The sequence below is a fragment of the Bacillus rossius genome, chromosome 2 (assembly GCF_032445375.1).
Source record: "Bacillus rossius redtenbacheri isolate Brsri chromosome 2, Brsri_v3, whole genome shotgun sequence".
NCBI lineage: Eukaryota > Metazoa > Arthropoda > Insecta > Phasmatodea > Bacillidae > Bacillus > Bacillus rossius.
Window position 1 is genome coordinate 23,728,742 of NC_086331.1, and position 16,337 is coordinate 23,745,078.

Sequence of the window (16,337 nt, forward strand, 5' to 3'; positions counted from 1 at the left end):
GTGGTTTTGAGATTGTAACTTTTTATCTTAGATGTATATTCGTTACACAACAGTACTTCTATTAGATACAGGTACAGTGCAATGCAATGTAAAATACTTATTGAAAGTTCATTAAAATATGGAAGTAACAACACCCCATGGTTGTAAGGCATCTATTTATTTCCTTAAAATATTCTTTTAGTTCTTCACCCAATACAAAATTTATATATTTACTCCCTTCTTCAAATATTTTTTCAGGTGGCCTTTTCAGATGATTATGGAACTAATTTAGAAATGTATCCATCATATTAATAAATTTTCTAACCCCATTTATTTTTTTTGAGAGTACCAAAGGTTTTGATATATACTTGTTCTTGTCGGGATCAAGCATGATTCCCCATTTTTGTACGTTGACCCAAACCGTTTTTTTGTTCCCTCCTGTACACAAAGAAAAAAAATTTGTGGTCTGGTGAACTTACTTTTTAACCAATCACTGCTATACTCTACTAAACTACCAGCTAATACAGGTGCATAACAACAGTTGGATGATTTCTTTGAATGATTTTTCCTACAGGTACCAATTTTCGGTCTCTGTGCCACATTTCCTTCTTGTGCAACAGGCCAAACTATTACATTAGCTTTCAGATGTAGAATCATGTTGAAAACCAAATGCTAAAGAAAATTACTTTACTAGTCTTAATTATAAAAAAACCAAACAAAATCATTCTGAAATTTTTTAAAGTTAAAATACATTTATACTGGCTATTTCTTGGTATGTTTTTAATTTAGTTGAGAAAAATTTTCATAAATTATTATTTACAGCCTGTCAAAATTCTTTAAATTTTGAGGATTTTGACAGCTAAATGAAATAAATTATCTGGTTATGAAGAAAGAAATTAAAACCATACAGCCCCAATAAAGTAACCCGTAGCATTGCCTTTATGCATACATAAAAAGTATCCGTTCAGTAATACGTTTCATTATTATTTATTTGTACTACCCGAAATCGTAAACCATGTTACTTTGGCAGTTAACTATACAAACATTATGCAATATATTTACTTTTCAGTTTGTGAAAGTTAAGCCACTAAAAATCCACACGTTTAAAATCTTTATTAACGTTACTCTAAAATTATGATTTGAAATTATATGCACAGTTTTAAAATTATATTTTTTTAGAAAATAAATAACTTTGTTAGATATCGTACCGTTTTCTTATTCTGAATTGTCCTTCTTTTCACGCTGTCACATTTGTGTTTCGACTATGTACAGTGGTTCATGAACCTGTAAACCGCGAGGAATACGTGGGTCAGTGGAACTCCCCGGGAACGTGGGGCAACAAGCTGGGCTCGTATACCTGCCGGCAGCGCGGCAACAGCGCGCCCCAGGGGACCGGGCCGTGTCGAGCCGCGCTGGCTGCAGACGCGATAACACCAGACACTGTGACACGTGCAGTGCTGCGGGCTGCTCCGATATATTCTCAGAATGCCAGGCACAAAAAATACATGCACTGCTTGGATAGTACAAATCTGCGTTAATTTTATTACAATCCAACATTTTGAAACATAAATAATAAAATTAAATCTGAATGCACTTCGTGCATATTCCCATTTTGATATAGATTTAACCATGGAGTTTTTACGGTCTAATGAAAAATGATTTATTTACATGCCTGCACACTTTTTTCGTATCAATTTATGAGCAATTTCAACTATAATTCCTCCAATAGATTACTAAACATACTTCAGTTATACCAAATTAAATGACATATCTTGTTTCGTTTTCATGTTTTGTAGTATTCAAAATTGAAAATACTTAATCTTGGCTAGCCATGTATCTAAAAATTATATGCCTAAATATTCTGATATTTGGTACCGAGATGCTCTGCGTAGGATGAATAAATGCCATAAAGGAATTTTTTTGCGAGCAGCTCCCTTATCCCTCTGACCATGTATTTTTTTTTTTAAATTTAAAAAATAATGCATTTATTTATTTTTCTTAAAGGAATGATTATATAAATTTACATCAAAAAATATAATAATAATAATTTTTAAAAGTTCTTCTTAGTATGATAAATCAGAAAACATGGCTTTAAACAAAGTCTAACGCCACAGTCCTTACACCAGATAATGGTTTATTTTCTCATACGTTTGCCATTCTCGTTCTTCTTAGCACAGCAAACTGCACACTGTCATTATGGCTCTTTTTTGATAGTATTCGGTGGAATATGCCTAGCAAAATGGCGTGCTGTTAGCCTCAGTGGGTTTGGTTTAGCACTTGGTCTCCCTTTTGGAGAGTGGTCGTTTGGAGCTGAATATTTTTCAATGTGGCTCTCAACAAGTTGGAGACGGTATTCTAAAAAATCAATTGACTTTCCAGAAGAAATTTTGGTTAATATGATGTACGAGTTCCAAACAGCTTGGTCTATGAAATAACGAAAAATCTTTTTGTAGTACTTGTGTTGTTGTTTTCAAGATGAAGGGCAATATGACATTTCTTGATCAGAACGGTCTACTCCACCTATAGTGTCATTATAGTCGCACACTACTTTCAGCTTGACAACTTCTATCTCACTTCTGTTTTTTACTACTTTTGTGGTAGCATTGTGCACTGTACTCAAGAGGCAAACAGTTTTCTTATCCTGCCACTTGAATGCCATAACCTTACTAAGCTGGAAAGCTTGGATCTCACCCTTTTGTAATTTTCCCTTTGAGAAACCTTGAGGCAGATCCTTTCTTCTGCTGTTTACAGTCCCATATACATCCGTCCTCTGTTTTATAAGCACATCCGCAAGTTCTCGAGACATGTTCCAATTGTCTACAGTTACACAGTAGCCCATATTCAAGAACTGATCCATCAGATGCAGGACTACTTTGGTAGAAATGGGATATGTGTCATACTTCTCGTTATAGACTGTGCTCTTTCCAGTGTATAAAAGAAAGTCGCAAATGTATCCTGAGTCAGTCTCGCACAACACAAATCATTTCAGTCCAAGACGAGCTTTTGTTTTGCATTGAACATTTTCCATCCAAGACGGCCTTTGTAAAGCATTAGACTCTCATCCAAGCTGACTTCACTAAATCTTTTACACAAGTGTTCCATTATTTCAAAAAATTTCCACAAATTTGGATTGGAATGGTTGCGAAGGTCAGTGCTATCATTGTTTGCAAAGTGCAAAAATTTTATCAGTAGAAGAAACCTGTTTCTGGACATGAGTTGAGAAAATATTGAAGACTGAATGACCTTTATTTTGTACCAGTACTATTCTTGCCATGGCAACTTCACAATTCCTTGAAGAATAAGGATTCCTAAAAACAGCCTAATTTCATTTTCAGTAGTTGGGATCCATGTTTTATAACTGATCTTTCTTTTGGGGGATTTTTGATAGTGAATTGTTCTTCATATATATTTGTTTCCCTAACAACAATGTCAATCAATACCTGATCAAAGTATAGTTCTAAACACTCCAATGGTTTACATGTGGAATCTATGTCTACAACTACACCTGGATTACCTGTAAAAGGAAATCTTGGTGGTGCTGGAGGGATGTTCTGCATGTCCACATCACACCACACACTACTCTCTTGAAGTAGTAAATAGGCACTTGAAACCGAAATGTTAGATGAATCGTCACTACTATCACTACCTCTACCCAAGTCGACAGAATCCGCATCTGAATCATTTTCATAAGAGCAAGGCACATAATCACCTTCGTTGTCAGATTCACAATCTGTTTCATTTCTGTCCTTCAAATTTTTTCTGTTACTCGAAGCCATCTCACGGCATTATTTCTGGAAATAAATCCAGACAAAATACTCTAGAAATGAAAATTTACTAAAGAAAAACATAAAAATGCAATTTGTTTCACACAGGGGAAAAGTTTTTTTGATATGTGCTGCAAAGAACGTTTTGCCTTTGATAGCTGATTATTGTGATATAATATAGTCTATTTCAGATAATGAAGCACATTTTACACAATTTCTGTAACAAACATTTACAATATTGAAGGTGAATTTCATGAAGTAATGGACAAAATAATAAAACAATGATGATTCGTAAGAATTTTCCTATGTACAGGTATCTATTATGTTTATTTCAGCACAGGACAAAAATTTCATACTACATGGAAAGAGCATAAATAAAACACACACTTACAATCCGAACCATTTGTTTGTCATTTGTTTATGCCCATAATTTATAATTTGTATTTTTCGAAGCTGACAAAAGCAATATACGAAATTATGTCATTGAAGTTGAAAGCAAACCTGAGTCACGTGTAAAAGTGCTAATTTGAATAGGTCACATATTCATGTAGCACCCGACGCGTCAATAAATATTTTTAGAAGATTTATATGAAAATTCATACTACAAATGCACTGGTCGTATTCCAATTGAATTAGGAATTAGGAATTTACTATTTGTAATTTCCAATCGTAGCAAATCTTTTTTTTTACTATGGTAATGGTGCCTAAGTTTGTAATTTGCAAGTATAAGCTTCGAAGCAAAATTACAAAATTCCTAATGTGATATATAAAAACTAAGCCTGTGCTAATATCAGTTTTTTAGTTCGAATCGTATTTGAATAAGAATACCAAATTATTCTCGAATACGCATATTGAGTTCGAATAATTGGAATGAGAATTTAAATCCCATAAAACATGTTATATCACATCACATTACAATATGATAACAGGTACATATTTACTGATACAATGTATGTAGAATTAAAAAAAACTGACAGTTATTAATATTTTAAGGTTCTCCAATTTTATAATTAGTTCGTATTAAAAAAAGTTTTGTCACATCACTACATATTAGCTAATTTAAATTTTTCTGGAGAAACACAAGCTGCTCTACATTTTTGGGGAGTAGACACTCTCTTCTACACGTCACAATGTTTCCAGCTATTGAGAAAAGTCTCTCACTGCACACTTGTGTGGCAGGTATAGGCAAGTTCTTTCTTGCTACCACAGCTATGATTCGGAAACAAGTGCGCCTCTTCTTTGACCAGAAACTGAAAGGATTTTCATTCTTTGGGATTAAGGGTGCTGCCAGACATTCGTTTACTTCTCCTTGAATAGTTTCTTCGTAGCTTGCAAGCGTAGACTGAGCAGCTGTTGAAGGTTTCACGTAGGCCCACAGAGATGACTTCTTAATAGGCATTTCACTTGTAGCCTCACTTGTCTCAGTTATAGTTTCAGCTACTGTGTTCAGCTTACACAGCTTACATTCCTCCCTGCACAAATTTTCAACCCATTTTTTTTTTTCCCCATCCTCAATTAGTGAAACTTTTAACCGTGGATCACTATGGACCTTGCTTTCTGGCACATATTTTGAAGTCCTTCTGTTTACTTCTTGGCATCTCCAATTGCCAGCTGGAAAGTATGTGCAAAACAAGTTCGTGATTTGCAATTTATTGCTTCAAGTGCAGCTCTAAAGTTATGAGCATTATCTGAGACAATAAACAGTGGGATATTGTTTCCTTCACTTAATATGTCCCATTCCTCCAGAGTTTCAACAATAGAAGCTTTTATGGAAAGTGCTGTATGAGCACCACTCAGTTTGCTGACTTTAAGGCCTGTAATTAAAATGTGTGTCTGCATAATGGAAATGAGAGACAGATAAGAATCTGAGGCTCTTGATGTCCAAGAATCTGTTGTGAATGACATTGACTGAATATCTTGGATATCATTAGCCAATGTTTCCTGCATTTTACTTTTGCATTTTTGGTACAAATTTGGAACAATACTGCTTGAGAATGTTGTACGGCTTGGAACAGTGTATTTGGGTTGTGCTTCCTCCAACATTGCCCTAAATCCTGGTTCATCTACAATGGCAAAGGGATGCATACCTTTTACAATGAAATTTGCTACCCTGTCAGTTAGTTTTTTTGCATTAGGGTTTGAAGGCTCCCACTTGGTTGGCTGAATGAAGCTGGAAGTTGTTGACTGTGTGTGTGATGAACCTGCAGAAGTCTCCATCTGTGTCCTTGTAACCTTAAGTTTCTTGACTTGAGATTGATAATCTGAATTTTCATCATAATGTAGCTGCAAGTGGTTAATCATGGTAGGTAGTAGTTGTCCCTGAAAAAGTGGAAAATGTATTTATATAGTATGGAAAACATATTATAATTTTTTTTATTTTATTACATAGAAATTAAAATTTAAAAAAAAAACTGCATGATTTTAACTAAGATAAATATTGCAATTGTCATAAATCATCTTATTTTTTTAAAATTAATTTCACTTAAGCATATCAAGATCAGATCTATAATTTGTTTCAAGCAAAAAAAAAGTTTTGAATTCTTGAATGTTTAAAAGTTTTCAATGCTATGAATCTAAACATCTGCCATTTTCATGAAATATCCATTTACATCATTATAAGTGTCTTGAGTGTGTTTAAAATTGTGGTGCTTAATTTTAAAAATATTAAAAGTTCCAGACTGAAATAAGGTGTGAGATTTTTATTAGGTTAAGAAAGGGTGCAGTTCTGTTATTATCTACATAACCACACTTTAGCACAAAGAAACAATACTTAAAAACTAATACTTAAAAACTACACTTGCCAATCACAGATGTGCTAACCTATCCATGTGATAACAATGTAATCCTTTATGATATTCAAGGACTGTTAAAAAAAATCATCTAGGTAATTTCATGCAAAGCTGATATATGTTTCACGTTAATGACTATGATTTAACTATTTAATACATACCCGTTGGAGTTTTCAAACGTTTCTTGCATCGTTTGCAAATTTTTTCTTGTTTACTTGTTTGCGACATGTCAAAAAATTTCCAAATCACAGATCGTCCCACTGTTGGAACATCAGCCATTCTGATGTTCAGTGTGCAAGTACTTATAAGTAATGGCAAATAAACACCCTCCTAGTGTAACTTTTTTTTTTGACACGCGGGACAGGATAATTGCCTGAGCTGTCACTACGCGAGGAATTTGGGAAGGTTGGGTAGGGCTTGAAGGGGGGCGGGGGTGGCCGTCTGCATCCAGTCGTTTAATGTGTATTATCCTACTGAAAAACATTGACGTAGCATGTTAGGCTTTTGGAGTCTTTGCTGTGAGTATGCGGCCAGATGTTTTCCACATGGTCTGTACAATTTTCTTTCTCTTCGCCGTCACCACAGAATTGTTTATTCTGTGCCGTCATGTTCGGAACGAAATTACAGTGCCGACAAACCATGTTTCACCCTCTAATCTGAAAACTGTCACCTATAACACCCCGGTTGTGTAGATTTTACAGACACGTATTTATCTTTATCAGTATGCTGACAGTTCAAATATATTTTAAACGACCTGACGACATTCTTCTACATAAAATACGTTAGTTATCGCTCCGAATTACTGTGTTCAAACAAAATTTACGTGGCCAGATGTAGTGGAATAACTCCACATACATAACTCTAAAAGATTACGAAAATCCCGCGGAACTTTTGCCCCCGCCCAACGAGAATAACCTCCTTGATCCCGAAATTTTCCCGCTCAGCCTTTTTCGTAAATGACAGAATATTCGTTTTTTCGAAGTGTTAGTATTCGTAATCGAATCGAATACGAATAATAAACTATTCGTTTTGATATTCGAAAACTCGAATATTCGCATAGGCCTAATAAAAACACATACTCAATTTTGCAATCCAAACTGAGAATTTTATACTTCAAAAAGAAAAGATGAAAATTTTATAAGTAGTTTTATATATATTAAACACATACATATTCTTCATGTACAATTTATATTGATGACCAAACATACACATTTACTGAACCATTATTACATCACTTGTAAGTAACTAAAAAACAAAACTTACCTCAAAATGAAAATTTGTGAATTTTGTTAGCATTTCATAACACAAATAGGATTCAATACTATGAAAATGATGAAAAATTATTCACGGTTCACTAGAAAAAAAAAGCACCTGTACACATGAAATAATAGACAAAAAATTTGGCGCGTTAATTTCTTCGCGAGTCGTCTATAAAACCTGAATACACAATCCCATCTAGCGAGGAAATGAACAACTATAGGCAAGTTCTAAGCGACATCTGTGGGAAAATTTTCAACTAAGTCACGGAAGCAGCACAGATTGCTTGGACAAGAAAATCACGGGATAACATTGTAATACAGCACGTAAATGTTCGTGTCCACGGAAATCGCGGAATGCGTAAGTTATACCAGTAATTACTGCACGCGAAAATCGCGAGATACACAGTCAGAGGGTTAACCAAAATAACCAAGGGATGAAACCATTTTCTCCCTTGTAAATGGGGCCCATTAGCCTCAGTTACCACTAAGGGAAGCGTCACAATTCTTCTGCTGCGCACTATCACCTCAACCGTTTTCTTCATTTTTATTTCTAACTGTTGTTGCGACCACGTGGGCAAAGCAATTTTACAATGCAATGTTGCAGACAACATGTGCATCCTGCCATTGTTTACTGTTCCTCTAGCCTTTCCTTGCATGCTACTGTTGTGTTTTTTTTTTTTTTTTTTAATGCATGCATTTTCTATGTAACCCGGCCTGGATGACTAATGGCAAACTGTTGTTACATGCCTACAAGATTCTGCTTAATGTGGTTCCGAACACCGCTAACATGGTTGCTTAGTTGAATTTTGTGGACTTTTATCCTTTGCTCTGGTCTGTACATCCTTCACCTGCAACTTTATCCATTGCATTGTGGTTACCATGAAGTGGACTTATTTCTGTACTTGTCTCACTTCTTTAGTGTGACACATTCCTTTCCTCTGCCTCTGCTGCCATGACAATGAGAACAGCATCCTTCTAAAGTGAGCCTATTCTTGTAAAACATGGTGTGCAGTACATCCCTGTCCTGCATCCCGCACACCAACTGGTTCCAAATAATTTGTTTTAGAAATGGGAAGTTGCAATGCATTTCTAGGTATCGCAATTCTGTTACATACACTGCTATATACTCCCCTTCGCATTAGTGGTGTTTGCGAAACTTGTATGTCTCCACGATCTCGCTGGGCTTTGTTTGAAAATACGTCAAGAGCTTTGTAAACACTTCACTGAGTTAAACCGCATCTGGTTTGTTAAGCGGGATTAAACACATGGCCAAGTCAGACAGCACTAACCCACAAACTGTAGAATACACCACACACTTTACGTCATCTATGTGTTTTTTTTTTTCATAACGATGAAAATAAATATTTTTGCGATATGACTCCTAACTGTCATGACCCAGCATGAATTCTCTAATCACTCTGACGTTAGCCATCATGCTATATCCCCATAACCTTTATTTTCACAGACACTTCTACGAACAATCTCTTTCGCCACTGTTATGTCTGCACATAATCCTTAACCACCTAATGGGTTGCAATTCTCATTGCCCCAAACATCGCTGTTTGTGTACTGCACAACCAACTGTAATCTCTCACACCTTTAGCCACCTGCTCATTTGACTACCTACCTACATATTTTACATTACAATGTAATACGCTACAGTCATGTTGTTTCATGACCATATATTCTGAGAGCTTAAACATTATTCTCTAAACTCAAGAATAGTGTGTTATTTGTATAACAAAATGAGGTTTAAATTATATAGTAGATATGCTGTTGTGTACCATAAAATTATAGTATTATAATTCCAGTTTTATTTTTTAAATTATGTCTGATGTTACAATGGTAAGTGGGATACCTAAACTTTTTCTTATTTTTTTGTAGAATATAGTTGAGAGGATAGCTTCGCCAAGTCATTCAACGTGCTCGGATGATGTAATAGAAGTAAGAGCCCAACGTCACACGATTCGTCGACTGACGAGTCAGATGGAGAGAAGGAACCTACTCCAAAAGATGGTGATCATGGCGAGGTTGATGATATTCATTTTTATTATTAATTTATATGGGATTGTAAAATTAAAATATCTGTTGTGGTTTTGAGATTGTAACTTTTTATCTTAGATGTATATTCGTTACACAACAGTACTTCTATTAGACACAGGTACAGTGCAATGCAATGTGAAATACTTATTAAAATTTCATTAAAATATTGAAGTAACAGCACCCGAGGGTTGTAAGGCATCTATTTATTTCCTTAAAATATTCTTTTAGTTCTTCAACCAATAAAAAATTTATATATTTACTCCCTTTTTCAAATATTTATGCAGGTGTCCTTTTCAGATGATTGTGGAACTAATTTAGAACAGTATCCATCATATTAATAAATTTTCTAACCCCATTAATTTTTTTGAGAGTACCAAAGGTTTTGATAGAACTGTTCTTGTCGGGATCAAGCATGATTTCCCCATTTAGTACGTTGACCAACCCTGTTTTTTTTGTTCCCTCCTGAACACAAAAAAAAATTCTTGTGGTCTGGTGACATTACTTTTTAACCAATCACAAGTATACTGTACCAAACTACCAGCTAATACGGGTGCATAACAACAGTTGGATGATTTCTTTGAATGATTTTTCCTACAGGTACCAATTTTCGGTCTCTGTGCCACATTTCCTTCTTGTGCAACAGGCCAAACTATTACATTAGCTTTCAGACGTAGAATCATGTTGAAAACCAAGTACTAAAGAAAATTTCTTTACTAGTCTTATTTATGAACAAACCAAAGAAAATCATTCTGAAATTTTTAAAATTTTTAAATGCAATAATACTGGCTATTTCATGATATGTTTTTGATTTAGTTGAGAAAATTTTTTATAAATAATTTTTTTCAGCTTGTCAAAATTCTTTAATTTTTGAGGATTTTGACAGCTAAATGAAATAAATTATCTGGTTATGATGAGAGAAGTTAAAACCATACAGCCCCAATGAAGTAACCCGTAGCATTGCCTTTATGCATACATAAAAAGTATCCGTTCAGTAATCCGTTTCATTCTTCTTATTTGTTCTGCCCGAAATCTTAAACCATGTTACTTTGGTAGTTAACTATCCAAACATTATGGAATATATTTACTTTTCAGTTTGTGAAAGTTAAGCCACTAAAAATCCACACGTTTAAAATCTTTATTAACGTTACTCTGAAATTATGATTTGAAATGGAATGCACCATTTTTATACTTATATTTTTTATAGAAAATAAATAACTTGGTTGTGTATTATACCGTTTCCATATTTTGAATTGTCTTTCTTTTCACTCTGTCGCATTTGTGTTTCGACTATGTACAGTGGTTCATGAACGTGTAAACCGCGAGGAATACGTGGGTTAGCGGAACTGCCTGGGAACGTGGGGCAACAAGCTGGGCTCGTATACCTGCCGGCAGCACGGCAACAACGCGCCCCAGGGGACCGGGCCGTGTCGAGCCGCGCTGGCTGCAGACGCGATAACACCAGACACTGTGCCACCTGCTGTGCTGCGGGCTGCTCCGATATATTCTCAGAATGCCAGGCGCAATAAATACATGCACTGCTTGGATAGTACAAATCTGCTGTAATTATATTTTACAATCCAACATTTTGAAAAATAAATAATGAAATTAATCTGAGATTCACTTCGTGCATATTCCCAATTTGATATAGATTTAACCATAGAGTTTTTACAGTCTAATGAAAAATGATGTATTTACATGCCTGCACACTTTTTTCGTATCAATTTATGAGAAATTTCAACTAATCACTCCAATAGATTACTAAACATACAGTAGAACCCCAATTTTGCGAACACGGATTTAACGAAAACAGCGATTTAACGTAAAGGTTCAGGAACCATCAAAAAAACACCAATTTATTAAAATAATAATATAGATTTCCAAAAAATGAAAGTAAATTGTAACAGAAACTTATTAAAAAATACACTCTGTGGTGTCAGTAATAGAATGGAGGTACTTTATATTAATATGTGCCTTTGCATCATCTGTCCAAACACGAAAAAATAAAAAAAATTGTTCAAATTGCTTAAAAACTCCGGGCACTGTAACTGAATTGCGTAGGTGTGTGCCATTTCGCGCGCCTGGATAGATAGACTGTCCGCGACACATGACGTCATGAAGGGTTTCTTTGTCCACATCCCCCTCTCTCTCACCCTTATCCATGGCTTGACTCACCACGTTATCTTCCAATGACGCCCGCATAGTAACAGTGCTAGCCAATAATCACACGTTTCCAAATATTCCCTTTCCCATCCTCCAGGTTTTTTCAACTTGTGACCACGTCACACCAATATGCCATTATCATTATTCTCAGTAAGAGCTTTGTACGCAGTGTTTAGTTTTTGGAATACAATTTTTATAATTGCTGTTCGGACTTCGATTTTATGCTTTTCTTCTTAGATTTTGACTACAGATTGCGATTGGAATTGACTACACTGCCTGTTCACTACCTGCTTAGCTTTTTTATTGGTACAGTAGAATCCCGCAGATGCGACCACTCACGGTTTCCGGAAAAACGGACTTATAAACGGAATGGTTGCATTAGAGATTTCGGGCCAATTCCCCCCCCCCCCCCCCCCCCTCACCAAATATATCCAAATGCATAAAATACTCGCGCTAAATGAATTCGCGTCACGCGAGTTCGGCTATGCTAGCCGGCTGGTTATTTTCGTTCAAAACGTGTCGAAGGAACCTGTGTGGATCAGGTAGAAAACATTCTGCTATAAACGAAAGATATAAGAACAATACTATCCTGAAATGCTGTGACATGTTTTTGGAGTAGATAATCACAGCGACAGACAGACAGGATGCGCTCCCGCCCTTGCCTTCAGCGATGTTTATTTTGACAGCTCAAGCAATTATCTTTTCCATGACCCTTCACAGCGTAAAAAAAAAGAAGGAAAAAAAACACGTTCGAATGCAGATGGAAAAGTAACTATGCAGTAAAATAAATATATTTACGGCCCTGCTAAATTTTTCTATTCAATAAAATTCGAGGTATTAGTGATTTTCCAGCAGAAACTGCTGTGTGACTAATAAACAAATTGTATCATAATAACTTAAACTTATAAAGTATTTACTAACGGCGAAGGACAGTCGTATAAGCCCATAAAAATATTTATTTTACCGAGAAAGGACTATACAACCTGGCTTTTGACGCACGCGGTGTGGGAGGGGAGAATGCTGACAGTTTCTCACGCAGAAGGTTGAAATAAGGGAGGGAATGTGTTGAAATGTTAGTTGGTAAAAGGGGAGGGTTTTTTTTACATGGTTTGTGGCTCTGGAAGGGATGAGCCTTGAAGAATTAGCAGGGGATGGGAGAGGTAAGCGTCACGTCACGTATGACGTCAAGCCACCGCTACCGCCAGCCTGACCGGACGAGTTTCTTACGCTCTCGCAGAAGCTACCACAGCAGCTTTTCGTGCGGGTGGGTAAGATAACATGACAGCTGAGACGGCTTTTCGTGCGATAGTGGACGCGCCGAGCTCGGCTAGACACTGCCGCGTGCATCGGTGGGATTCTACTTTACATGACTTTATTTACTGTTTTTGGATATTGGCTTTGTTACGTTTTTTTGACGATTCATTTATGTTACTGGTATTATAACTGGACAAAACTGAGACACGGGCGGTGGAGCTTTTATTTTTTTTCTGCTGAGCTCGCGTATATTGGCTGGCTGCTGATGGAAGGTCACGAATCTGGGCGAAGCGTTGAGTGTGTTATACTGCGCATGCGCAGCTCAGCGAACAGAGAGCCGCGGCAACGCCACGCCGTAACAACAGCTGACCGAGTACAATTAATTACCTTTCTCAGCGTACGGCGTGCTATTGATTGTAAATTTCCATCAATTTGCGGCCGTTTTTTTAATTTTTTACTGTGACGCAATGTGTATGTAGCTCGTATTTGTTATAAACGCTGCAGGTTGCGACTGTATTTTAAAAAAACTTTTACGTATTTCTTACACTATTCATATTTTTTTTGCCTAATTTTTCACGGTTTCTGAAAATCTGTACGTACGACTGAGGTGTACGTACGAACCGGGGGCCGTACGAGCGAGAGCTGAAATAGCACGGCAGCACAAGATATCGGCGTCGACCCTGTCTACGATATAGAAACATAGGGACGCGATTATGAGTGCGGGGGTCATTGAAAATGGGTAAATCGGATTTAACGAAACATCGATTTAGAGTAAACATTTTCGGTAACCATAGCACTTCGTTAAATCGGGGTTCTACTGTACTTCAGTTATACCAAATTTTATCGACATATCTTGTTTAGCTTTCATGTTTTGTAGGATCCAAGATTGAAAAGAATCAATCTTTGAAGGCCATTATCTAAAAATTATAAGCCTAAATAATCTCACATTTGGTACCGAGATGCTATGCGTAGTATGAATAAATGCCATAAAGGTAAACAGATATTTTTTTTGCGATCAGCCCTCTTAACTAAACTACCCAAGGGATGACAACATTTTCTCCCTAGTAAACGGGGTTCATTACCCTCAGTTACCACCAAGGGAAACGTCGCAATTCTTCTGCTGCTCACTATCACCTCAACCGTTTCCTTCATTTTTATTTCTAACTGTTGTTGCGATCACGTGGGCAAGGCAATTTTACAATGGCATGTTTCCGACAATATGTGCATCCTGCCATTGTTTAATGTTCCTCCAGCCTTTCCTTGCATGCTACTGTTTGTGTTTTTTTTTTTTTTTTAATGCATGCATTTTCTGTGTAACCCGACCTGGATCACTAATGGCAAAACTGTTGTTACATGCATACAAGATTCTGCTGAATGTGGTTCCGAAACCGCAAACATGGTTGCTTAAGTGTGTAGCCGCGACAGGAGGGATACAAGTGAAAATGGAGAAATAACAAGGGGTCTTTGCAGTATGACCGTCGACAGTGGTAGGCTGGTGCTACAAGAAATAAAGTCAATATGCAAAATAACAAGTAATAACAATTTATTAATAAAAAATATAGAGGCAAAACATGGGTATATATAAATCGTTTCTTAGCAATAACAATACATTCCTTGAGCATTCCTGCGGGAAGCATTCATACAGATTAAAATAATGTTGAGATTAAATGGGCCAACTGACGACGCGTTTGACGTAGCGCAAATAATATGGGCCGCTAGGCTGAAAGCAACAGCAAGAAAGAAATAAATTACAATTACAATTACAATTACAATTACCATTACGACGCGGCTTGACAAGAAGTGTCCAAAGCCATCTTGGCGTGCCCATATACAACCGCAGAAAAACAATATTACACAAGCTACAGGTAGTACTCGGCGTGAGCAAAAGAAACTAAGGCAAAGAACTAAATCAAGCAATGACCTGAAGGGTCCAAGATGGCTTACGGACAGGCTTTTGTGGACTTTATCCTTTGCTCTACAAGCTTCATCTGTTTGCTCTGGTCTGTACCTCCTTCACCTGCAACTGTATGCATTGCATTGTGGTTGCCATGAAGTGGACTTATTTCTGTACTTGTCTCACTTCTTCAGTGTGACACATTCCTTTCCTCTGCCACTGCTGCCATGCCAATGAGAACAGCATCCTTCTAAAGTGAGCATATTCTTGTAAAACGTGGTGTGCAGTACAGCCTTGTCCTGCATCCCGCACACCAGTTGTTCCAAATAATTTGTTCTAGAAACGGGAAGTTGCAATGTATATCTAGGTATCGCAATTCTGTTACTTGCACTGCTATATATATTCCCCTTCGCATAAGTCTTGTTTGCGAAACTTGTATGTCTCCATAATCTCGCTGGGCTTTGGTTGAAAATACGTCATGAGTTTTGTAAACACTTCACTGAGTTGCACCGCATCTGGTTCGTTAAGAGCAATTATTAAGCCTGTGCAAATATCAGTTTTTTAGTTCGAATCGTATTCGAATACGAATACCAAATTATTCTCGAATACGAATATTGAGTTTGAATAATTGGAATGAGAAATGAAATCCCATAAAACATGTTATATCACATCACATTACAATATGATAACAGGTACATATTTACTGATACAATGTATGTAGAATTAAAAAAAACTGACAGTAATTAATATTTTAAGTTTCTCCAATTTTATAATTAGTTCGTATTAAAAAAAGTCTTGTCATATCACTACATATTAGCTAATTTAAATTTTTGTGGAGAAACACAAGCTGCTCTACATTTTCGGGGAGTAGACTCTCTCTTCTACACGTCATAATGTTGCCAGCTGTTGAGAAAAGTCTCTCACTGCACACTTGTGTGGCAGGTATAGGCAAGTACTTTCTTGCTACCACAGCTATGTTTCGAAACAAGTGCGCCCCTTCTCTTACCAGAAACTGAAAGGATTTTCATTCTTTGGGATTAAGGGTGCTGCCAGATATTCGTTTGCTTCTTCTTGGATAGTTTCTTCGTAGCTTGCAAGCGTAGACTTAGCTGCTTGTAAGGTTTCACGTAGGCCCACAGAGATGACTTCTTAATAGGCATTTCACTTGTAGCCTCACTTGTCTCAGTTATAGTTT

The 16,337-nt window shown here is 36.5% G+C and overlaps 1 protein-coding gene across 9 annotated transcripts in view; it reads left to right on the top strand.

Annotated features, from left to right (window-relative positions):
- The window catches only part of LOC134529175 (uncharacterized), a 646,085-nt gene that overhangs the window by 301,733 nt on the left and 328,015 nt on the right, over nucleotides 1–16,337 (top strand). For all 9 annotated transcript variants that reach the window (XM_063363010.1, XM_063363001.1, XM_063363007.1 and 6 more), the window contains one exon: nucleotides 9,676–9,807. In XM_063363010.1, coding sequence (XP_063219080.1) covers nucleotides 9,676–9,807 — 132 coding nt within the window. The remainder of the gene's footprint in view (nucleotides 1–9,675; nucleotides 9,808–16,337) is intronic.